Source organism: Octopus sinensis, linkage group LG27 (genome assembly GCF_006345805.1).
Source record: "Octopus sinensis linkage group LG27, ASM634580v1, whole genome shotgun sequence".
Lineage (NCBI taxonomy): Eukaryota > Metazoa > Mollusca > Cephalopoda > Octopoda > Octopodidae > Octopus > Octopus sinensis.
The window spans coordinates 19698239-19724545 of record NC_043023.1 but is presented as its reverse complement, the minus strand read 5'-3'; the positions used below and the strand labels follow the sequence as shown (position 1 = coordinate 19724545).

General features: G+C 38.9%; 2 protein-coding genes across 4 annotated transcripts in view; one reads left to right on the top strand and one right to left on the bottom strand.

The window, feature by feature from the left end:
- Positions 1–17190, top strand: part of LOC115225424 (protein lin-54 homolog) — a 43161-nt gene extending 25971 nt beyond the window's left edge. For all 3 annotated transcript variants that reach the window (XM_029796385.2, XM_036514146.1, XM_029796384.2), the window contains exons 6-12: positions 938–1050; positions 7179–7250; positions 8176–8327; positions 9133–9227; positions 13730–13929; positions 15427–15602; positions 17155–17190. In XM_029796385.2, the coding sequence (XP_029652245.1) occupies positions 938–1050; positions 7179–7250; positions 8176–8327; positions 9133–9227; positions 13730–13929; positions 15427–15602; positions 17155–17177 (831 nt within the window). In that variant the 3' untranslated portion in view covers positions 17178–17190. The remainder of the gene's footprint in view (positions 1–937; positions 1051–7178; positions 7251–8175; positions 8328–9132; positions 9228–13729; positions 13930–15426; positions 15603–17154) is intronic.
- The window catches only part of LOC115225295 (lysoplasmalogenase-like protein TMEM86A), a 29239-nt gene continuing 18304 nt past the window's right edge, over positions 15373–26307 (bottom strand). Inside the window, exon 3 of the mRNA XM_036514147.1 lies at positions 15373–15401. Within this exon, the coding sequence (XP_036370040.1) occupies positions 15379–15401 (23 nt within the window). The 3' untranslated portion in view covers positions 15373–15378. The remainder of the gene's footprint in view (positions 15402–26307) is intronic.

Below are 26307 nucleotides of genomic sequence, written 5' to 3'. Positions count from 1 at the left end.
CAGAAACGTTAGCACGCCGGGCGAAATGCTTTGTGGTATTTCGTCTGTCGTTACGTTCTGAGTTCAAATTCCGCCGAGGTCGACTTTGCCTTTCAAATCCTTTCCGGGTCGATAAATAAAGTACCAGTTTCGCACTGGGGTCGATGTAATCGGCTTAATCCGTTGTTCTGTCCTTGTTTGTCCCCTCTATGTTTAGCCCCTGTGGGTAATAGAGAAATATATATTTCTTTACTACCCACAAAGGGCTAAACACAGAGGGGACAAACGGATTGAGTCGATTACAAATACCCCAATGCGTAACTGATACTTAATTTATCGACCTCGAAAGGATGAAAGGCAAAGTCGACTTCAGCGGAACTTGAACTCAGAACGTAGCGGCAGACGAAATACCGCTCAGCATTTCGCCTTGCGTGCTAAATAAGTACCAGTTACGCACTGGGGTCGATATAATCGACTTAATCCGTTTGTCCTTGTTTGTCCTTGTTTGTCTCTTTGTGTTTAGCCCCTTCTCGGTAATAAAGAAATAGGTATTTCGCCTACCATTACATTTTGAGTTCAAATTCCGCCGAGGTCGACTTTGCATTTCATCCTTTTGGGGGTCGATAAATTTAAGGTCCAGTCAAGTACTGTCATTGATGTAACAAACTGCCCCCCCCCCACACAAATTTCAAGCCTTGTACCTATAAGAGAAAGGATTATTATTATTATTATGTGGGTTTCCAGATTGGTTCTTGGTAATTGTTTCCTCTCCTGGGCCAAGTTTTTTTTCTTCTTCATTCCCCCCCCCCAGTTTCCATCAATGATAATAGTAATAATGATGATACTAATAAAGTGATTTTTTTTTCCCTTCTTTCTTTCCACGTACCATATCTGTTACCTGTCACCTCAACCACCATCATTGATCACCATGGTTACGCATGCTGTACCTCTTAACCAGAATTCCAAGAGTCCAGCTGTGGTCAACGCTCAGCTGAAGCAGGACTTCATCCCCATCGCTAGCAACAATCCAGTCGTCACTGCCAACACACTGGCACGGAATACAATCAATGGGTATGTCTCAAATCCTTGTGGGGTGGATAAAATAAAGTAGCAGTGAAATTCCAGGGTATATAGAATATTTCTATAAAACATCCAAGATGTCAATGGAATTATAATAGAAGACTAACACTAACTTTACCTTTCATTGTTGTGGGGTGGATAAAAGAAAGTAGCAGTGATATACTGGGGTAGATTTAATATTCCTATAAAGCATCCAATATTTCAATGGAATTATAATAGAAGACTAACACTAACTTTACCTTTCATTGTTGTGGGGTTGATAAAATAAAGTAGCAGTGATATACTGGGGTAGATTTAATATTCCTATAAAACATCCGAGATGTCAATGGAATTATAATAGAAGACTAACACTAACTTTACCTTTCATTGTTGTGGGGTTGATAAAATAAAGTAGCAGTGATATACTGGGGTAGATTTATATTCCTATAAAACATCCAAGATGTCAATGGAATTATAATAGAAGACTAACACTAACTTTACCTTTCATTGTTGTGGGGTTGATAAAATAAAGTAGCAGTGATATACTGGGGTAGATTTAATATTCCTATAAAACATCCGAGATGTCAATGGAATTATAATAGAAGACTAACACTAACTTTACCTTTCATTGTTGTGGGGTGTGGAAAAAGAAGTAGCAGTGATATACTGGGGTAGATTTAATATTCCTATAAAGCATCCAATATTTCAATGGAATTATAATAGAAGACTAACACTAACTTTACCTTTCATTGTTGTGGGGTTGATAAAATAAAGTAGCAGTGATATACTGGGGTAGATTTAATATTCCTATAAAACATCCGAGATGTCAATGGAATTATAATAGAAGACTAACACTAACTTTACCTTTCATTGTTGTGGGGTTGATAAAATAAAGTAGCAGTGATATACTGGGGTAGATTTAATATTCCTATAAAACATCCAAGATGTCAATGGAATTATAATAGAAGACTAACACTAACTTTACCTTTCATTGTTGTGGGGTTGATAAAATAAAGTAGCAGTGATATACTGGGGTAGATTTAATATTCCTATAAAACATCCAATATTTCAATGGAATTATAATAGAAGACTAACACTAACTTTACCTTTTATTGTTGTGGGGTTGATAAAATAAAGTAGGAGTGATATACTGGGGTAGATTTAAGAATCCTATAAAACATCCAAAATGTCAATGGAATTATAATAGAAGACTAACACTAACTTTACCTTTCATTGTTGTGGGGTTGATAAAATAAAGTAGCAGTGAAATACTGGGGTAGATTTAATATTCCTATAAAACATCCAAGATGTCAATGGAATTATAATAGAAGACTAACACTAACTTTACCTTTCATTGTTGTGGGGTGGATAACATAAAGTAGCAGTGATATACTGGGGTAGATTTAATATTCCTATAAAACATCCAAGATGTCAATGGAATTATAATAGAAGACTAACTCTAACTTTACCTTTCATTGTTGTGGGGTTGATAAAATAAAGTAGCAGTGATATACTGGGGTAGATTTAATATTCCTATAAAACATCCAAGATGTCAATGGAATTATAATTGAAGACTAACACTAACTTTACCTTTCATTGTTATGGGGTGGATAAAATAAAGTAGCAGTGAAATACTGGGGTAGATTTAAGAATCCTATAAAACATCCGAGATGTCAATGGAATTATAATAGAAGACTAACTCTAACTTTACCTTTCATTGTTGTGGGGTTGATAAAATAAAGTAGCAGTGATATACTGGGGTAGATTTAATATTCCTATAAAACATCCAAGATGTCAATGGAATTATAATTGAAGACTAACACTAACTTTACCTTTCATTGTTGTGGGGTGGATAAAATAAAGTAGCAGTGAAATACTGGGGTAGATTTAATATTCCTATAAAACATCCAAGATGTCAATGGAATTATAATAGAAGATTAACACTAACTTTACCTTTCATTGTTGTGGGGTGGATAAAATAAAGTAGCAGTGAAATACTGGGGTAGATTTAATATTCCTATAAAACATCCAAGATGTCAATGGAATTATAATAGAAGACTAACACTAACTTTACCTTTCATTGTTGTGGGGTGGATAACATAAAGTAGCAGCGATATACTGGGGTAGATTTAATATTCCTATAAAACATCCAAGATGTCAATGGAATTATAATTGAAGACTAACACTAACTTTACCTTTCATTGTTGTGGGGTGGATAAAATAAAGTAGCAGTGAAATACTGGGGTAGATTTAATATTCCTATAAAACATCCAAGATGTCAATGGAATTATAATAGAAGATTAACACTAACTTTACCTTTCATTGTTGTGGGGTTGATAAAATAAAGTAGCAGTGAAATACTGGGGTAGATTTAATATTCCTATAAAACATCCAAGATGTCAATGGAATTATAATAGAAGCCTAACACTAACTTTACCTTTTATTGTTGTGGGGTGGATAAAATAAAGTAGCAGTGAAATACTGGGGTAGATTTAATATTCCTATAAAACATCCAAGATGTCAATGGAATTATAATAGAAGACTAACACTAACTTTACCTTTCATTGTTGTGGGATCGATAAAATAAAGTAGCAGTGAAATACTGGGGTAGATTTACACTAACTAGATTTACACTAGAAGACTAACACTAACTTTATTTTCATTGTTGTAGAGTTGATAAAATAAAGTAGCAGTGATATACTGGGATAGATTTAATATTCCTATAAAACATCTGAGATGTCAATGGAATTATAATAGAAGACTAACACTAACTTTACCTTTTATTGTTGTGGGGTTGATAAAATAAAGTAGCAGTGAAATACTGGGGTAGAGGTAGATTTAATATATCCTATAAACATCCAAGATGTCAATGGAATTATAATAGAAGACTAACACTAACTTTACCTTTCATTGTTGTGGGGTGGATAAAATAAAGTAGCAGTGATATACTGGGGTAGATTTAATATTCCTATAAAACATCTGAGATGTCAATGGAATTATAATAGAAGACTAACACTAACTTTACCTTTCATTGTTGTGGGGTTAATAAAATAAAGTAGCAGTGAAATACTGGGGTAGATTTAATATTCCTATAAAACATCCGAGATGTCAATGGAATTATAATAGAAGACTAACACTAACTTTACCTTTCATTGTTGTGGGGTTAATAAAATAAAGTAGCAGTGAAATACTGGGGTAGATTATATTTAATATCCTATAAAACATCCAAGATGTCAATGGAATTATAATAGAAGATTAACACTAACTTTACCTTTCATTGTTGTGGGGTTGATAAAATAAAGTAGCAGTGATACTGGGGTAGATTTAATATTCCTATAAAACATCCAAGATGTCAATAGAATTATATAGAAGATTAACACTAACTTTACCTTTCATTGTTGTGGGGTTAATAAAATAAAGTAGCAGTGAAATACTGGGGTAGATTTAATATTCCTATAAAACATCCGAGATGTCAATGGAATTATAATAGAAGATTAACACTAACTTTACCTTTCATTGTTGTGGGGTTAATAAAATAAAGTAGCAGTGATATACTGGGGTAGATTTAATATTCCTATAAAACATCCGAGATGTCAATGGAATTATAATAGAAGGCTAACACTAACTTTACCTTTCATTGTTGTGGGGTTGATAAAATAAAGTAGCAGTGAAATACTGGGGTAGATTTAATATTCCTATAAAACATCCAAGATGTCAATGGAATTATTATAATGAAGACTAACACTAACTTTACCTTTCATTGTTGTGGGGTAATAAAATAAAGTAGTAGTGAAATACTGGGGTAGATTTAATATTCCTATAAAACATCCAAGATGTCAATGGAATTATAATAGAAGACTAACACTAACTTTACCTTTCATTGTTGTGGGGTTAATAAAATAAAGTAGCAGTGAAATACTGGGTAGATTTAATATTCCTATAAAACATCCGAGATGTCAATGGAATTATATAGAAGACTAACACTAACTTTACCTTTCATTGTTGTGGGTTAATAAAATAAAGTAGCAGTGATATACTGGGGTAGATTTAATATTCCTATAAAACATCCGAGATGTCAATGGAATTATAATAGAAGACTAACACTAACTTTACCTTTCATGTTGTGGGGTTAATAAAATAAAGTAGCAGTGATATACTGGGGTAGATTTAATATTCCTATAAAACATCCAAGATGTCAATGGAATTATAATAGAAGACTAACACTAACTTTACCTTTCATGTTGTGGGTTGTTGATAAAATAAAGTAGCAGTGATATACTGGGGTAGATTTAATATTCTATAAAACATCCAAGATGTCAATGGAATTATAATAGAAGACTAACACTAACTTTACCTTTTTTGTTGTGGGGTTGATAAAATAAAGTAGCAGTGATATACTGGGGTAGATTTAAATTCCTATAAAACATCCAAGATGTCAATGGAATTATAATAGAAGACTAACACTAACTTTACCTTTTATTGTTGTGGGGTTGGTGATAAAATAAAGTAGCAGTGATATACTGGGGTAGATTTAATATTCTATAAAACATCCAAGATGTCAATGGAATTATAATTGAAGACTAACACTAACTTTACCTTTCATTGTTGTGGGGTGATAAAATAAAGTAGCAGTGAAATACTGGGGTAGATTTAATATTCCTATTTAAAACATCCAAGATGTCAATGGAATTATAATAGAAGACTAACACTAACTTACCTTTTATTGTTGTGGGGTGGATAAAATAAAGTAGCAGTGAAATACTGGGGTAGATTTAATATTCCTATAAAACATCCAAGATGTCAATGGAATTATAATAGAAGACTAACACTAACTTTACCTTTCATTGTTGTGGGGTTGATAAAATAAAGTAGCAGTGAAATACTGGGGTAGATTTAATATTCCTATAAAACATCCAAGATGTCAATGGAATTATAATAGAAGACTAACACTAACTTACCTTTTATTGTTGTGGGTGGTTGATAAAATAAAGTAGTAGCAGTGAAATACTGGGGTAGATTTAATATTCCTATAAAACATCCAAGATGTCAATGGAATTATAATAGAAGACTAACACTAACTTTACCTTCATTGTTGTAGGATTGATAAATAAAGTAGCAGTGAAATACTGGGGTAGATTAATATTCCTATAAACATCCAAGATGTCAATGGAATTATAATAGAAGACTACACTAACTTTACCTTTCATTGTTGTGGGATTGATAAAATAAAGTAGCAGTGAAATACTGGGGTAGATTTAATATTCCTATAAAACATCCAAGATGTCAATGGAATTATAATAGAAGACTAACACTAACTTTATTTTCATTGTTGTAGAGTTGATAAAATAAAGTAGCAGTGATATACTGGGGTAGATTTAATATTCCTATAAAACATCTGAGATGTCAATGGAATTATAATAGAAGACTAACACTAACTTTACCTTTCATTGTTGTGGGGTTGATAAAATAAAGTAGCAGTGAAATACTGGGGTAGATTTAATATTCCTATAAAACATCCAAGATTTCAATGGAATTATAATAGAAGACTAACACTAACTTTACCTTTCATTGTTGTGGGGTTGATAAAATAAAGTAGCAGTGATATACTGGGATAGATTTAATATTCCTATAAAACATCTGAGATGTCAATGGAATTATAATAGAAGACTAACACTAACTTTACCTTTCATTGTTGTGGGGTTGATAAAATAAAGTAGCAGTGATATACTGGGGTAGATTTAATATTCCTATAAAACATCCAAGATGTCAATGGAATTATAATAGAAGCCTAACACTAACTTTACCTTTCATTGTTGTGGGGTTGATAAAATAAAGTAGCAGTGATATACTGGGGTAGATTTAATATTCCTATAAAACATCCAAGATGTCAATGGAATTATAATAGAAGACTGACACTAACTTTACCTTTCATCGTTGTGGGGTTGATAAAATAAAGTAGCAGTGATATACTGGGGTAGATTTAATATTCCTATAAAACATCCAAGATGTCAATGGAATTATAATAGAAGACTCTTCCCTTCATCCTGCTGGCTAACTTTTGGCTCTATTCTCTGCAAGAATTTGTTAATTCTGATTATTCCATATGCTTTTAAAATTTTTCCTATATTTACCATTTACAGGACGAACATTGAAGCCACCGGGGCAAGACCTAGGAAACCTTGTAATTGTACAAAATCTCAGTGTTTAAAGCTGTAAGTAAATTTTGTTTTATGATTTTTTTTCCTTAGGTTTTTGCCATTGTTGTTTATCCGTGTCGGCAAAACTGAGTTCTAGAAGAAGGCGGCAAGCCGGCAGAACTGGTGGCACGCTGGGCGAAATGCGTAGCCGTATTTCGTCTGCCGTTACGTTCTGAGTTCAAATTCCGCCAAGGTCGACTTTGCCTTTCATCGCTTCAGGGTCGATTAAAAACTGTACCAGTTGGACACTGGGGATGATGATGTAATGGTAGTGATGATGATTATGATGATGATGATGACGACGATGATGATGCTGATGCTGACAATGATGATTATGATGATGATAATGATGACGACGACGACAATTATGATGATGATGACGCTGATAATGATGATGATGACGATGACGACAATGACGATCATGAAGATGATGATGACGATTATGATGATGATTATGATGATGACGCTGACAATGATGATGACGATGACGATCATGAAGATGATGATGATGACGCTGACAATGATGATGATGACGATGATGATGACGATGATGATGATGATGACGCTGACAATGATGATGATGACGATGATGACGACGATGATGATGATGACGCTGACAATGATGATGATGACGATGATGACGACGATGATGATGATGATGACGATGACGATCATGAAGATGATGATGATGACGCTGACAATGATGATGATGACGATGATGACACGATGATGATGATGATGACGATGACGATCATGAAGATGATGATGATGACGCTGACAATGATGATGATGACGATGATGACAACGATGATGATGATGATGACGATGACGATCATGAAGATGATGATGATGACGCTGACAATGATGATGATGACGATGATGACGACGACAATTATGATTATGCTGATGATGATGATGAAGCTTTGCTTTTCATTTGCAGGTATTGTGATTGCTTTGCAAATGGTGAGTTCTGTCACAACTGCAACTGTACGAACTGTGCTAACAACCTGGAACACGAAGAGGAGCGGTCCCGCGCCATCAAGGCCTGCCTCGATCGCAACCCTCTGGCTTTCCACCCAAAGATTGGTAAAGGTGCGTATGTTGTCATGTTTGAATATAAAACAGGTAGAATGTTTGGGCCCTGTCAGGTGTAGTTCTTATTTATTCCCGTTGTTCCCGGAAACTGAAAGAAGCCTGTCGTATATATGTATAATATACTAGCAGTATCGCCTGGCGTTGCTCGGGTTTGTAAGGGAAATAACTATATAAGCATTTTTAGAGAGTTACTTCCCTTATATAACCCGAGCAAAAATCATTAAAAATGCGGAAAAATTATGGTAAATTTTTTTTAAAATCATAGACTCATTGTAGACGCGCGCTAATACCCAGAAGGGCTCGATATGAATCACGACTATAAGATACCCGCTTTTGGTTAAACTGCACCGCAAAATGTGGGAGTAGTTAGGAATCTAAATCGGAGGAGACAGAGTCTCACACACTCAACTTCAATTTTATATATAAAGATATGTTTGTGTGTCTGTGTCATTTGACTGCAGCCATGCTGAAGCACTGCCTTTTGTCGAGCAAACTGACTCCAGGACTTATTCTTTGTGAGCCTAGTACTTATTCTATCGGTCTCTTTTGCCGAACCACTAAGTTACGGGAACGTAAACACACCAACATCAGTTGTCAAGTGAAGAAGGGGGGGACACAGACACACAAACATATACACACACATACATATGTATGTGCCCCTAATTAGGGTCAGAGGAGACCAGTGAACACTACCACCACCACCACTACCACCACCACCACAACCACTACCACCACAACCACTACCATTACCACCACCACCACTCACGTCTACCATTTTTCTCTCCTCCACACTCTTCTACAGGTAAAGGCAAAGACGGTGATGGCGATCGGCGCCACAACAAGGGCTGCAACTGCAAACGGTCCGGCTGTCTGAAGAATTATTGCGAATGCTACGAGGTGAGTTGTTGTTCTTGTTGTTGCTGCTTGTTTGTTTGTGGGAGAAGTCCGAAACGTGGTCCTTTGCTATTCGTAAGACCCGCAGAAGAGAAAGCAGGTCAACCCCCGACACTGAGAGCATCGACGGATGGATGGATGCACATCCAGGCTCAGCGGTTGCGTAAGAAGTCGGGGACAAGAAACAGGAAGAAAGAGTGAGAGAAAGTTGGGGCGAAAGAGTACAGCAGGGGTCGCCACCAACCCATGCCGGAGCCTCGTGGAGCTTTAGGTGTTTTCGCTCAATAAGCACACACAACGCCTGGTTTGGGAATTGAAACCGCGATCCTCCAACCGTGAGTCCGCTGCCCTAACCACTGGGCCATTGCACCTCCAGTGCTGCTGTTGTTGAAGTCAGTTGTGATCCAAAACAAGGCTTGTCACAGACACAGAATCGGTCAAAGAATTTGGGTGTCTCCCACAAATCTGTTGTCAACCTGTGCTTCATGACTGCTTTTTCCTATGATATTCTTCAGTTGGCGCTAAAAAGGATTCTGGGAAAATTTCAAGTACCAGTTATGCACTGGGGTCAATATAATCGATTTAATCCTTTTGTCTGTCCTTGTTTGTCCCCTCTATGTTTAGCCCCTTGTGGTAAATGAAAAAAAAAAAAGAAACGTTAACACGCTGGGCAATATGCTTAGCGGTATTTCATCTGCTGCTACGTTCTGAGTTCAAATTCCGTCGAGGTTGACTTTGCCCGTCACCCTTTCGGGGTCGATTAAATAAGTACCAGTTACGCACTGGGGTCAATCCTTTTGTCTGTCCTTGTTTGTTCCCTCTATGTTTAGCCCCTTGTTGGCAACAAAGAAATAATAAACATTAGCACACCAGGTGAAATGCTTTGCGGTATTTTGTCTGTCCTTACATTCTGAGTTCAAATTCCACCGAGGTCGACTTTGCCTTTCATTCTTTCAGGTTCAATAAATTAAGTACCAGTTACGCATTGGGGGGTCGATGTTATCTTCTTAATCCCTTTGTCTGTCCTTGTTTGTCCCCTCTATGTTTAGCCCCTTGTAAGCATTAAAGAAATAAGAAACGTTAGCACACCGGGCGAAATGCTTTGCGGTATTTTGTCTGTCCTTACATTCTGAGTTCAAATTCCACCGAGGTCGACTTTGCCTTTCATTCTTTCAGGTTCAATAAATTAAGTACCAGTTACGCACTGGGGGTCGATGTTATCGACTTAATCCCTTTGTCTGTCCTTGTTTGTCCCCTCTATGTTTAGCCCCTTGTAAGCATTAAAGAAATAAGAAACGTTAGCACACCGGGCGAAATGCTTAGCAGTATTTTGTCTGTCTTTACTTTCTGAGTTCAAATTCCACCGAGGTCGACTTTGCCTTTCATTCTTTCAGGTTCAATAAATTAAGTACCAGTTACGCACTGGGGGGTCGATGTTATCGACTTAATCCCTTTGTCTGTCCTTGTTTGTCCCCTCTATGTTTAGCCCCTTGTAAGCATTAAAGAAATAAGAAACGTTAGCACACCGGGCGAAATGCTTAGCAGTATTTTGTCTGTCTTTACTTTCTGAGTTCAAATTCCGCCGAGGTCGACTTTGCCTTTCATTCTCTCAGGTTCAATAAATTAAGTACCAGTTACGCACTGGGGGTCGATGTTATCGACTTAATCCCTTTGTCTGTCCTTGTTTGTCCCCTCTATGTTTAGCCCCTTGTAAGCATTAAAGAAATAAGAAACGTTAGCACACCGGGCGAAATGCTTAGCAGTATTTCGTCTGTCTTTACTTTCTGAGTTCAAATTCCGCCGAGGTCGACTTTGCCTTTCATTCTTTCAGGTTCAATAAATTAAATACCAGTTACGCACTGGGGTCGATGTATTGACATAATCCTTGTCTTTGTCTGTTTGTGTCCCCTCTATGTTTAGCCCCTTGTAGCATTAAAGAAATAAGAAACGTTAGCACACCGGGCGAAATGCTTAGCAGTATTTCGTGTCTTTACTTTCTGAGTTCAAATTCCGCCGAGGTCGACTTTGCCTTTCATTCTCTCAGGTTCAATAAATTAAGTAACCAGTTACGCACTGGGGGTCGATGTTATCGACTTAATCCCTTTGTCTGTCCTTGTTTGTCCCCTCTATGTTTAGCCCCTTGTAAGCATTAAAGAAATAAGAAACGTTAGATCACAACCGGGCGAAATGCTAGCAGTATTTCGTGTCTTTACTTCTGAGTTCAAATTCCGCCGAGGTCGACTTTGCCTTTCATTCTTTCAGGTTCAATAAATTAAGTACAGTTACGACACATGGGGGGGTCGATGTTATCTTCTTAATCCCTTTGTCTGTCCTGTTTGTCCCCTCTATGTTTAGCCCCTTGTAAGCATTAAAGAAATAAGAAACGTTAGACAACCGGGCGAAATGCTTAGCAGTATTTCGTCTGTCTTTACTTCTGAGTTCCAAATTCCGCCGAGGTCGACTTTGCCTTTCATTCTTTCAGGTTCAATAAATTAAATACCAGTTACGCACTGGGGTCGATGTTATTGACATAATCCCTTTGTCTGTCCTTGTTTGTCCCCTCTATGTTTAGCCCCTTGTAAGCATTAAAGAAATAAGAAACGTTAGCACACCGGGCGAAATGCTTAGCAGTATTTCGTGTCTTTACTTTCTGAGTTCAAATTCCGCCGAGGTCGACTTTGCCTTTCATTCTCTCAGGTTCAATAAATTAAGTACCAGTTACGCACTGGGGGTCGATGTTATCGACTTAATCCCTTTGTCTGTCCTTGTTTGTCCCCTCTATGTTTAGCCCCTTGTAAGCATTAAAGAAATAAGAAACGTTAGCACACCGGGCGAAATGCTTAGCAGTATTTCGTGTCTTTACTTTCTGAGTTCAATTCCGCCGAGGTCGACTTTGCCTTTCATTCTTTCAGGTTCAATAATTAAGTACAGTTACGCACTGGGGGGTCGATGTTATCTTCTTAATCCCTTTGTCTGTCCTTGTTTGTCCCCTCTATGTTTAGGCCCCTTGTAAGCATTAAAGAAATAAGAAACGTTAGCACACCGGCGAAATGCTTAGCAGTATTTCGTGTCTTTACTTTCTGAGTTCAAATTCCGCCGAGGTCGACTTTACCTTTCATTCTTTCAGGTTCAATAAATTAAGTACCAGTTACGCACTGGGGGGTCGATGTTATCTTCTTAATCCCTTTGTCTGTCCTTGTTTGTCCCCTCTATGTTTAGCCCCTTGTAAGCATTAAAGAATAAGAAACGTTAGCACACCGGCGAAATGCTTAGTATTTCGTCTGTCTTTACTTTCTGAGTTCAAATTCCGCGAGGTCGACTTTGCCTTTCATTCTTTCAGGTTCAATAAATTAAGTACCAGTTACGCACTGGGGGGTCGATGTTATCTTCTTAATCCCTTTGTCTGTCCTTGTTTGTCCCCTCTATGTTTAGCCCCTTGTAAGCATTAAAGAAATAAGAAACGTTAGCACACCGGGCGAAATCTTAGCTAGCAGTATTTCGTCTGTCTTTACTTTCTGAGTTCAAATTCCGCCGAGGTCGACTTTGCCTTTCATTCTCCGGTTTCAATAAATTAAGTACCAGTTACGCACTGGGGGTCGATGTTATTGACTTAATCTCCTTTGTCTGTCCTTGTTTGTCCCCTCTATGTTTAGCCCCGTTGCATTAAAGAAATAAGAAACGTTAGCACACCGGGCGAAATGCTTAGCAGTATTTCGTCTGTCTTTACTTTCTGAGTTCAAATCCCGCCGAGGTCGACTTTGCCTTTCATTCTTTCAGGTTCAATAAATTAAATACCAGTTACGCACTGGGGTCGATGTTATTGACATAATCCCTTTGTCTGTCCTTGTTTGTCCCCTCTATGTTTAGCCCCTTGTGGGCAACAAAGAAATAAGAACGGTATATTATGTCTATGTAGGGCAAATGTAGGCTGATATACAGGAGTCCCAGACGGACAGAATTTCAATTTTATTTATATAGATATCATCATCATCATCATCATCATTTAACGTCCGCTTTCCATGCTAGCATGGGTTGGACGGTTCAACTGGGGTCTGGGGAGCCCGAAAGCTGCACCAGTCCAGTCAGATCTGGCAGTGTTTCTACAGCTGGATGCCCTTCCTAACGCCAACCACTCCGAGAGTGTAGGGGGTGATTTTATGTGCCACCGACACAGGTGCCAGACGAGGCTGGCAAACGGCCACGCTCGGATGGTGTTTTTATGTGCCACCGACACAGGTGCCAGATGAGGCTGGCAGACGGCCACGCTCGGATGGTGTTTGTTACGTGCCCACAGCACGGAGGCCAGTCGATGCGGTACTGGCTACGGCCACGTTCGGATGGTTTTCTTGTGTGCCACGTGCCACCGGCACTGGTACCACAAAGATACAAATTCCATTGATGTTCATCTATTTTGATTTGTTTTGATTTTCACTTGCCTCAACAGGTCTTCACAAGTGTCACAAGAAGGAAATATTTATATATATGTGTGTGTGTGTATTTTCCAGGCAAAGATCATGTGCTCAAGCATCTGCAAGTGTGTTGGTTGTAAGAATTTTGAGGAGAGCATGGAACGGAAAACGCTCATGCACCTTGCAGATGCAGCAGAAGTACGCGTGCAACAACAGACTGCAGCCAAAAGCAAACTCTCTTCCCAAATCTCCAGTTTACCATCACGGCCCCCGATGTTTGCCGCCACCGGAGAAAAGTGAGGCCTTTTTTTTTTTAACCTCCTTTTATTTCTTTTTCTTTTCTTTTATTCAGGCATAGTGTATCTAGGACTACATTATCCAATGTATAGTAGAGTAGTTAGTATTAGTGGCTGTGGTTTTAGTTGTTTAACCCCAGGTCAGTCCTGATCCAGACAGACCTATGATCAAAGATGTTCCAGCTGTGGCCATTCCATCTTATATTCAGGCATAGTGTATCTAGGACTACGTTATCTGATGTTTAGTATAGTAGTAAGTATTAGTGGCTATAGCTGTTATTGTTTAACCCCAGGTCAGTCCTGATCCTGACAGGCTTATGATCAAAGACGGTCCAGTTGTGACCATCTCGTTTTTTATTCATGCATAGTGTATCTAGGACTACATTATCTGATGTTTAGTATAGTAGTTAGTATTAGTGGCTATAGCTGTTATTGTTTAACCCCAGGTCAGTCCTGATCCTGACAGGCCTAAGATCAAAGATGCTCCAGCTGTGACCATCTCGTTTTTTATTCATGCATAGTGTATCTGGGACTACATTATCTAATGTTTAGTATAGTAGTAAGTATTTGTGGCTATAGTTGTGTTGCTTAGCCCCAGGTCAGTCCTGATCCTGACAGACCTATGATCAAAGATGTTCCAGCTGTGACCATCCCATCTTTTATTCAGGCATAGTGTATCTAGGACTACATTATCTAATGTATAGTATAGTAGTTAGTATTAGTGGCTGTTGTTGATGTTTAACCCATGGTCAGTCCTGATCCAGCAGACACATGATCAAAGATGTTCCAATGTGACCATCCCTCCTTTTCAGGCATAGTGTATCTAGGACTACATTATCTAATGTATAGTATAGTAGTTAGTATTAGTGGCTAGAGTTGTTGTTTAACTCCAGGTCAGGCCTGATCTAGACAGGCCTGTGTTCAAAGACGCTCCATCTGTGACCATCTCGTTTTTTATTCAGGCATAGTGTATCTAGGACTACATTATCCAATGTTTAGTATAGTGGCTATAGTTGTTGATGTTTAACCCATGGTCAGTCCTGATCCAGCAGACACATGATCAAAGATGTTCCAATGTGACCATCCCTCCTTTTATTCAGGCATAGTGTATCTAGGACTACATTATCCAATGTATAGTATTGTAGTTAGTATTAGTGGCTAGAGTTGTTGTTTAACTCCAGGTCAGGCCTGATCCAGACAGGCCTGTGTTCAAAGACGCTCCATCTGTGACCATCTCGTTTTTTATTCAGGCATAGTGTATCTAGGACTACATTATCCAATGTTTAGTATAGTGGCTATAGTTGTTGATGTTTAACCCATGGTCAGTCCTGATCCAGCAGACACATCATCAAAGACGCTCCATCTGTGACCATCTCGTTTTTTATTCAGGCATAGTGTATCTAGGACTACATTATCCGATGTTTAGTATAGTGGCTATAGTTGTTGTTGTTATTGTTGTTGTTGTTGTTGTTTAACCCATGGTCTGTCCTGTTCCAGGTTGCCTTACACGTTCGTAACAAGTGATGTGGTGGAGGAGACGTGCGTCTGCCTGATGGCCAGAGCTGAAGAGTCTGAGAAGCTGAAGCTGCCCACCGTCGTCCAGGAACGGATGGTGATTGAGGAATTCGGTCGATGTCTAATGAGAATCATTGATTCGGCGCATAAAACAAAAGGTGAGGAAATCCATCAGTGGTGATGGTCATGAAACAAAGTGGATGTCATTTCACTGTTAATTTTAGGTTTCTCTCTCTCTCTCTCTCTCCCCCCTTCTCTCTATTTGTCTTTTCTCTGTCTCTCTTACTTTCTCACTCTCTGCCTCTTACTTTCTCTCTCTCTCTCTCTGTCTATTTGTCTTTTCTCTGCCTCTCTTACTCTCTGTCTCCCTCTCTGCCTCCCTCTCTTACTTTCTCTCTCTGCCTCCCTCTCTTACTTTCTCTCTCTCTCTTATTTCTCCCTCTCTCTGCCTTTCCTCTCTTACTTTCTCTCTCTCTCCTCTCTGCCTCCCTCTCTTATTCTCTCTCTCTCTGCCTCCCTCTCTTATTTCTCTCTCTCTCTGCCTCCCTTCTCTTACTTTCTCTCTCTCTGCCTTCCTCTCTTACTTTCTTTCTCTCTCTGCCTCCCTCTCTTATTTCTCTCTCTCTGCCTCCCTCTCTTACTTTATTTCTCTCTCTGCCTCCCTCTCTTATTTCTCTCTCTCTCTGCCTCCTTCTCTTACTTTCTCTCTCTCTGCCTCCCTCTCTTACTTTCTCTCTCTCTCTCTGCCTCCCTCTCTTTTACTTTCTCTCTCTCTATAACATGTATATCTCTCTTTATCATTATTATAACTCTCTCTTTCTTCCCCCACCCAATTACTACTCTCTCTCTCTCTAACATATATATATATATTTCTCTCTCTCTCTCTCTCTCTCTCTCTCTATTGTCTTTTCTCTCCCTCTCTTACTTTCTCCCTCTCTCTGCCTCCCTCTCTTTTACTTTCTCTCTCTCATTAACATTGTACTCCTCTCTCTCTATAACATGTAATCTCTCTATCATTATTATAACTCTCTCTCTCTCTCTCTCTCTCTCCAATTACTACTCTCTCTCTCTCTCAAATTACTACTCTCTCTCTCTCTCTCCAATTACTACTCTCTCTCTCTCTCCAATTACTACTCTCTCTCTCTCTCTCCAAATACTACTCTCTCTCTCCAATTACTACTCTCCAATTACTACTCTCTCTCTCTCCAATTACTACTCTCTCCTCTCTCTCCAATTACTACTCTCTCTCTCTCCAATTACTACTCTCTCTCTCTCTCCAATTACTACTCTCTCTCTCTCTCCAATTACTACTCCTCTCTCCCTCTCAATTACTACTCTCTCTCTCTCTCCAATTACTACTCTCTCTCTCTCTCTCCAATTACTACTCTCTCTCTCTCTCCCAATACTACTCTCTCTCTCCAAATACTACTCTCTCTCTCTCTCTCTCTCTCTCTCTCCAATTACTACTCTCTTCTCTCTCTCTCTCCAATTACTACTCTTTCCTCTCTCTCTCCAATTACTACTCTCTCTCTCTCCAATTACTACTCTCTCTCTCTCTCCAAATACTACTCTCTCTCTCTCCAATTACTACTCTCTCTCTCTCTCTCCAATTACTACTCTCTCCTCTCTCTCCAATTACTACTCTCTCTCTCTCTCTCTCTCCAATTACTACTCTCTCTCTCTCACTCTCTCTCCCTCTCTCTCTTCCAGTTCTGGCTGATGTCTCTCTCTGAAGAACCAGCAAAGGGAAACAAGAAAATGCAAAACAGAACAACCACCACAGATCAGGACCGGCCATCGCTCCCTCTTTCTCTCCCCCCTCCCCTTCACTCCCTCCTACCACCATCATGGCTCACTGCTTTGTCCTGTGTTCCTTAGAGATTCTGGCTGTGAGTTGAAACAAGCCCCAGCTGCAGCAGCACCCCTCTGAAAAATAGTTTGACTGTTGGAGCTGGAATTAGAATGGAGTGGATTGGACAGGACAAGACTGGACTGGACTGGACTGGACTGGACAGGACTGGACTGGACAGAACTGGACTGGACAGCACAGGACTGGACTAGACTGGACAGGACAGCACAGGACTGGACTAGACTGGACAGGACTGGACTGGACTAGACTGGACAGGACTGGACTGGACTAGACAGGACTGGACTGGACAGGACTGGACTGGACTGGACAGGACTGGACAGCACTGGACTGGACTGGACTGGACTGGACTAGACTGGACAGGACTGGACTGGACTAGAAGACCTGACTGGACAGCACAGGACTGGACTAGACTGGACAGGACTGGACTGGACAGGACAGGACTGGACTGGACAGGACAGGACTGGACTAGACTGGACTGGACTAGACAGGACTGGACTGGCCTGGACAGCACAGGACTGGACTAGACAGGACTGGACTGGACTGGACAGCACAGGACTGGACTAGACTGGACTGGACAGGACTGGACTGGACAGCACAGGACTAGACTAGACTGGACAGGACTGGACTGGACTGATCTGCAGTGATGGCCATAGTCAGAACTGTGTGTATGTGTATGTAAATGTGTGTGTGTGGTTCTGTGTGTGTGTATTTATAGATGTTTGTATGTGGATATTAAGTTTGCTTTGCAACTCTCTGGTTCCAAGTTCAATTCCACCTTGTGGCACTTTGGACGAGTCTCTTCTACTTTGACTTAAAAATGTACACCTGACTGCGGTGATGGTCGTGTTTGGAGCAATGTATGTGTGTGTTTATATATGTGTATTTGCGGGCACATGACCTAGTGGTTAGGGTGATGCACTCACAATAAAGATTGTCGGTTCAATTCCTGGACTGGGCGGTACATTGTGTTCTTGAACAAAACCCTTCATCTCAATTTGCTCTGGGATCACTTTGACACCTGACGCGTGGAACACCTGTCCAGACAATGTTGATTTGATCACTATAAACAAATCTTTTGTACAGGTTCTTGGGCAAGAAATTGGGTCCCTCATCTTCCATTTGTGACAGTATATGTGTGTGTGTATGTATGTATATATGTGTATATATATATATATATGTATATGTGTATATATATATAGGTGGAAGTGTGATTGTGTAGTAAGAAGCTTACTTCCCAACCACATGGTTTTGGGTTCAGTCCCACTGCGTGGCACCTTGGGCAAGTGTCTTCTACTATAGCCTCGGGCTGACCAAAACCTTCATAATGGATTGGCTACATGGAAACTGAAAGAAGCCTGTCGTTTATATATGTGTGTGTACATATATATACATACATACATACATATATATATACAATACATATATATATACATACATATATATACATACATATATATATACATAAGGCGGCGAGCTGGTAGAAACGTTAGCACGCCGGGCGAAATTCGTAGCCGTATTTCGTCTGTCGTTACGTTCCGAGTTCAAATTCCGCCGAGGTCGACTTTGCCTTTCATCCTTTCGGGGTCGATAAATTAAGTACCAGTTACGCACTGGGGTCGATGTAGTCGACTTAATCCCTTTGTCTGTCCTTGTTTGTCCCCTCTGTGTTTAGCCCCTTGTGGTTGTAAAGAAATATATATATATACATACATACATACATATCTATATATATATATATATAAAATAAGGAAATGAAGAAAATGCTGACAAAATAATTTAAGTAATTTAATTAGGTGAGAGTTCTTTTTACCGGTTGCGCATTTGTTATGATTATCAAAAGATATTTTTTTAAGAGAGATAGAGTTCCTTTCTGATAGATTTTTTTCCTCTTATCTATCAGAAAGGAACTCTATCTCTCTTAAAAATATCTTTTGATAAGCATAACAAATGCGCAACCGGTAAAAAGAACTCTCACCTAATTAAATTACTTAAATTATTTTGTCAGCATTTTCTTCATTTCCTTATTTTATATATCCAACTCGTGTTCCACATCTCCTTTTTTAAATATATATATATATATATATATATATATATATATATGATTTTGTTTATATATTTTCGTTTCTGTACCCATATATGCATGTATGTCTCCACAGACAACAATATTTGTAAGTCACATTTTCCTTCTTTTTGCCATGTGTGAGTTACAAATGTTGTTGTCTGTGGAGACATTTTTGTAGAAAAAGGAAATTGTAGTCTTTTGGCTGCTATTTCTAAAATTTTCGGTATGTGGTCAAGCAACCTGTTGCTAATCCCTTATTGTTTTATATATATATATATATATATATATATATATATAAAGGCGCAGGAGTGGCTGTGTGGTAAGTAGCTTGCTAACCAACCACATGGTTCCGGGTTCAGTCCCACTGCGTGGCATCTTGGGCAAGTGTCTTCTGCTATAGCCTCGGGCTGACCAATGCCTTGTGAGTGGATTTGGTAGACGGAAACTGAAAGAAGCTGTCGTTATATGTATATATATATATGTGTGTGTGTGTATATGTTTGTGTGTCTGTGTTTGTCCTGCCAACATCGCTTGACAACCGATGCTGGTATCTTTACGTCCCCGTAACTTAGCGGTTCGGCAAAAGAGAACCGATAGAATAAGTACTGGGCTTACAAAGAATAAGTCCCGGGGTTGATTTGCTCGACTAAAGGCGGTGCTCCAGCATGGCCGCAGTCAAATGACTGAAACAAGTAAAAGAGTATACATACACACACACAAGCAGGGCACGGGGTGTAGAAAATACAGGAGCATCAGTAAATTATGATTTTATTCAACATACTCCCCTCTCAGATTCACACACTTCTTGCAGCGGTCCTTCAGTTTTTTCTATGCCCTGTAAAAAGAACTCGGAGGGTTGGGCCCCCAACCAGGCCTTTTGCAATAACCTTAAAGCTCTGAACTTTTCATCGCCCCCTTGTATATATACACACAGATGTTGACTTGTGACTAATATATATATATGCACATACATACATATATATATGTATGTATATATATATTTGTATGTATATATATATTTCTATATATATATATATATAGACATACATACATATATGTATATATATGTACATATATATATGTATGTATATATATATAGACATATATATGTATGTATGTATATATCTGTACATATATATATATGTATGTTATATATATTTGTATGTATATATATTTTATATATATATATATATATATAGACATACATACATATATGTATATATATGTATTTATATATATTATATATAGACATATATATGTATGTATGTATATATATGTATATCTATATATATATATCTATCTATCTATTTATATATATATACATACATATATAAATATATATATATACATATATATATATAGAGAGAGAGAGAGAGTGTGTCTAGGACATTGCCGCCCTCCCTCCAATGGACAATAACCCCCAAGGACAACAGGTGATTTAAACCTTAATATATTGAAGAGGGGGTAATTGTCCTGATGTAATATACATTATATATATATATATATATATATATATATATTTGTGTGTGTTTATACATATATAGACAAACAGATATACGCATATAACAAAGAAAATGATGGGACGTCAGTATGGAAGAGTGAAGGATATATTTCATTGCCAACGCTTCTGCTTTATATAAAAAAATGCCTGTCTTATCTCTATATTTGTAATTGACTGTTTCATAATATTGGTTCATCAGGGAAAGAGGTTCGGTTGTCATTGACATGAACAGGATATTTTATAAGCTAATATATATATATAGGTATATATGTATGGATGTGTGTGTGTAACTGTATAGATGTATGTGTGTATGTATGAATGCATGTCTGTATATCTATATGGATGTATGTGTATGTAATCATGGATTTGTATATGAGGGGTGTATGTATGTGTTTATATATACAAGTGTGTATGTGCACATGAATGTATGGATGCATGTAGGTATATATACATATGAATATCTGTATAATATAGACATAAATGTGTGAGTTATATATATATATTTACATATATATATATACACATATATACATATATATGTATATATATATATATATAGACATAAATGTGTGAGTTATATATATATATTTACATATATATATATACACATATATACATATATATGTATATATATATATATATATGTATATACATACATATAAGCTTGTTGAAAACTAAGAAAATAATCTAAAACAATCCACTAATTAATATATTAATTATTATAATTATATCTAAATTTGAATATCAAATAAAATTTTAATTTAAATTAACGTTATCCTGTCTTGTTTTTTTTAATATTTCTCTTTCTTTGTTGAATGGGAGCAGTTGAGTACATGGACCCCAGAATGTAACTGGTACTGTATTTTATCTGACCCCTGGAATATGTGAGGGAGCGGGTTAACACCAGCTGGGTTTGGACTCAGAGCCTAAAGTATCTGAGCTGTATACAGCAATCTAGTTTGTCTGATATTCTAAGGACGGTTCTATGAATCTACGGAATCTTTTGCTTTTTCAAGTTGAAAAAAGTTCATTTTGAAATTCAAAAATAATAAATAAATAAATACATAGGCGCAGGAGTGGCTGTGTGGTAAGTAGCTTGCTAACCAACCACATGGTTCAGGGTTCAGTCCCACTGAGTGGCATCTTGGGCAATTGTCTTCTGCTATAGCCTCAGGCCGACCAAAGCCTTGTGAGTAGATTTGGTAGACGGAAACTGAAAGAAGCCCGTCGTATATATGTGTGTATATATATATATAATATATATTAATATTATAGATCTGGCAGTGTGTTTCTACGGCTCTACGGGATGCCGCGGCCTAGGCGTTAGAAGGGCATCCAGCCGTTATAACACTGCCAGATCTGACTGGGCCTGACGAAGCCTTCCAGCTTCACAGACCCCAGTTGATGACCCGTCCACCCATGCTAGCATGGAAAGCGGACGCTAAACGATGATATGATGATGATATATGATATATATATAGACATATATATATTTGTGTTTGTGTGTGTTTGTTCCCCTAGCATTGCTTGACAACCGATGCTGGTGTGCTTATGTCCCCGTCACTTAGCGGTTCGGCAAAAGAGACCGATAGAATAAGTACTGGGCTTACAAAGAATAAGTCCCGGGGTCGAGTTGCTCGACTAAAGGCGGTGCTCCAGCATGGCCGCAGTCAAATGACTGAAACAAGTAAAAGAGTAAACCTACATACAACCTCCTCGAATTAACTCTGTTTGTGTGTGTACAGGGCTTGGCCGTGTGCTAAGAAATTTACTTCCGAACCGCATGGTTCAAAGTTCAATCCCACTTTGTGACACCTTTGGCCAACCAAAGGGATTAGGTAGATGGAAGCTGAAAGAAGCCTTTCGTGTGCGTCAATCTGTTTGTTTGTTCCCGACTACTACATGACAGCCGGGGTTTTAATGTGTTTGCATACTCGTAACATAGCGGTTCGGTTAAAGGGTCCGATAAAATAAGTAAGTACTGGGCTTAAAAGAGAAAACAAAAAAAAAATTCCCGTTGATTCAAAATTGGGATCTTTTCGGTTTGAACGGGAGTTTTTTCTAGTGGGGTCATATGAAATTGTCACCCATAATTATGACCCTATTGCATTTCACTCTGTTTTAGGGTTAGAATTAGGGGTGAGGGGAAGGGTATCTTTTTTTCTTCGCAAATGTAAATAAACCCAATCTGTTTCTTAAACGAGGGACATATTCATACGGCACAGAATGTTTTTTACATCAATGGACGTCATTGATTGGTTGAAATTGCAGAAATTGATGAAAAAAAACAACAAATGAATCTTTTCGGTTTGAACGGCAGTTTTTTCTTGCGGGGTCATATGAAATTGTCACCCATAATTATGACCCTAGTATCGATCTATTGCATTTCAATCTGTTTTAGGGTTTGGGTTAGGGGGGAAGGGTACCTTTTTTTCTTCACAAATGTAAACAGGAGTGGCTGTGTGGTAAGTAGCTTGTTTACCAACCACATGGTTCCGGGTTCAGTCCCACTGCGTGGCACCTTGGGCAAGTGTCTTCTACTATAGCCCCGGGCCGACCAAGGCCTTGTGAGTGGATTTGGTAGACGGAAACTGAAAGAAGCCCGTCGTATATATGTATATATATACGTGTGTGCGTGTATGTTTGTGTGTCTGTGTTTGTCTCCCTAGCATTGCTTGACAACCGATGCTGGTGTGTTTATGTCCCCGTTACATAGCGGTTCGGCAAAAGAGACCGATAGAATAAGTACTGGGCCTACAAAGAATAAGTCCCGGGATCAAGTTGCTCTACTAAAGGCGGTGCTCCAGCATGGCCGCCGTCAAATGACTGAAACAAGTGAAAGAGTTAAAGAGTAAACCCAATCTGTTTCTTAAACGAGGGACATAATCATATGGCACAGAATGTTTTTTTTTAATCAATAGACGTCATTGATTGGTTGAAATTGCAGAAATTGAAGGAAAAAAAAAACAACAAAATCTTACAAAACCATAGAATTTTTCAATAAAGCCAAGAAAAAAGGATGTTTTTATAAACACATTCTACCAGTATTCGAAGTTTAAAAGGTTTAGTTACTCTCTTTATTCTTTTACTTGTTTCAGTCATTTGACTGGCGGCCATGCTGGAGCCACGCCTTAGTCGAGCAAATTGACCCCGGGACTTATTCTTTGTAAGCCCAGTACTTATTCTATCGGTCTCTTTTGCCGAACCGCTAAGTAACGGGGACCTAAACACACCAGCATCGGTTGTCAAGCAATGCTAGAGGGACAAACACAGACACACAAACCCCACACCACACATATATATATAATATATATAACATATATACGACAGGGTTCTTTCAGTTTCCGTCTACCAAATCCACTTACAAGGCATTGGCGGCCCGGGGCTATAGCAGAAGATACTTGCCCAAGATGCCACGCAGTGGGACTGAACCCGCAACCGTGTGGTTGGTTAGCAAGCTACTTACCACACAGCCACTCCTGCGCCTATATATATATATACATATATACGACGGGCTTCTTTCAGTTTCCGTATACCAAATCCACTCACAAGGCATTGGTCGGCCCGGGGCATAGCAGAAGACACTTGTCCAAGATGCCACGCAGTGGGACTGAACCCGCAACCGTGTGGTTGGTTAGCAAGCTACTTACCACACAGCCACTCCTGCGCCTATATATATATATACATATATACGACGGGCTTCTTTCAGTTTCCGTCTACCAAATCCACTCACAAGGCATTGGTCGGCCCGGGGCTATAGCAGAAGACACTTGCCCAAGATGCCACGCAGTGGGACTGAACCCGCAACCGTGTGGTTGGTTAGCAAGCTACTTACCACACAGCCAGTCGTGCGCCTATATATATATATATACATATATACGACGGGCTTCTTTCAGTTTCCGTCTACCAAATCCACTCACAAGGCATTGGTCGGCCCGGGGCTATAGCAGAAGACACTTGCCCAAGATGCCACGCAGTGGGACTGAACCCGCAACCGTGTGGTTGGTTAGCAAGCTACTTACCACACAGCCACTCCTGCGCCTATATATATATATATATACATATATACGACGGGCTTCTTTCAGTTTCCGTCTACCAAATCCACTCACAAGGCATTGGTCGGCCCGGGGCTATAGCAGAAGACACTTGTCCAAGATGCCACACAGTGGGACTGAACCCGGAACTACGTGGTTGGTTAGCAAGCTACTTACCACACAGCCACTGTGGAAATTATTTAAAAAAACTGCCGGTCAAACGGAAAAGATCGAAGGCGGTGCCCCAGCATGGCCGCTGACTTTAATGACTGAAAGAACATAGAGATAATAGGGGCCTAATAACAATTATTAAAAAATAAATAAATAAATAAAGAGACCACAGCAGAAAAAAAATGTTTCTCAAATTGCAACAAAAGCGACATCAGTTCCTGTACATTCGACAAACCAATCAGTTTGTTAGAGAAGAAGTTTTTTGTGGGGGACTAAAGAGTTGCCTCCCTTGTCTATCGCACGTATCAATTGACGGTGGCGTTATTTGCTAGAAAGAGCAGTCAAATTGTCTAGGCTAAGCGTGCATTTTCTCTCTTTTACTTCTTGTTTCAGTCATTTGACTGTGGCCATGCTGGAGCACCGCCTTCGTGGTCGAGCAAATCGACCCCAGGACTTATTCCTTGTAAGCCTAGTACTTATTCTATTGGTCTCATTTCCCGAACCGTAAGTGACGAGGACGTCGTAACATACCAGCATCGGTTGTCAAGCAATGCTAGGGGGACAAACACAAACACACAGACAGATACACACACACACAACACCAACACACACCACAACACATCATTATATATTATATGTATATATATATATCATAATAATAATATAATAATATATTATTATTATTATTATATTATTATTATTATTATTATTATATTAAGGCGGCGAGCTGGCAGAAACGTTAGCACGCCGGGCGAAATGCGTAGCCGTATTTCGTCTACCGTTACGTTCTGAGTTCAAATCCCGCCGAGGTCGACTTTGTCTTTCATCCTTTCGGGGTCGACAAATTAAGTACCAGTTATGCACTGGGGTCGATATTATCGACTTAACCCGTTTGTCTGTCCTTGTTTGTCCCCTCTGAATTAACCCCCTTGTGGGTAGTAAAGAAATATATATACGTTTCAGTTTCTGTCTACCAAATCCACTCACAAGGCATTGGTCAGCCCGGGGCTATAGCAGAAGACACTTGTCCAAGATGCCACGCAGTGGGACTGAACCCGGAGCCATGTGGTTGGTTAGCAAGCTACTTACCACACAGCCACTCCTGCACCTATGTACATATATACGCAAAGGAACTACATGAGTACCTATGTCGCTAAAGATAGAAGTCAAAAAATGTTTCTGTTCCACCGAATGGTCACAAATCTTTTTCAGACAAGATAGGAAA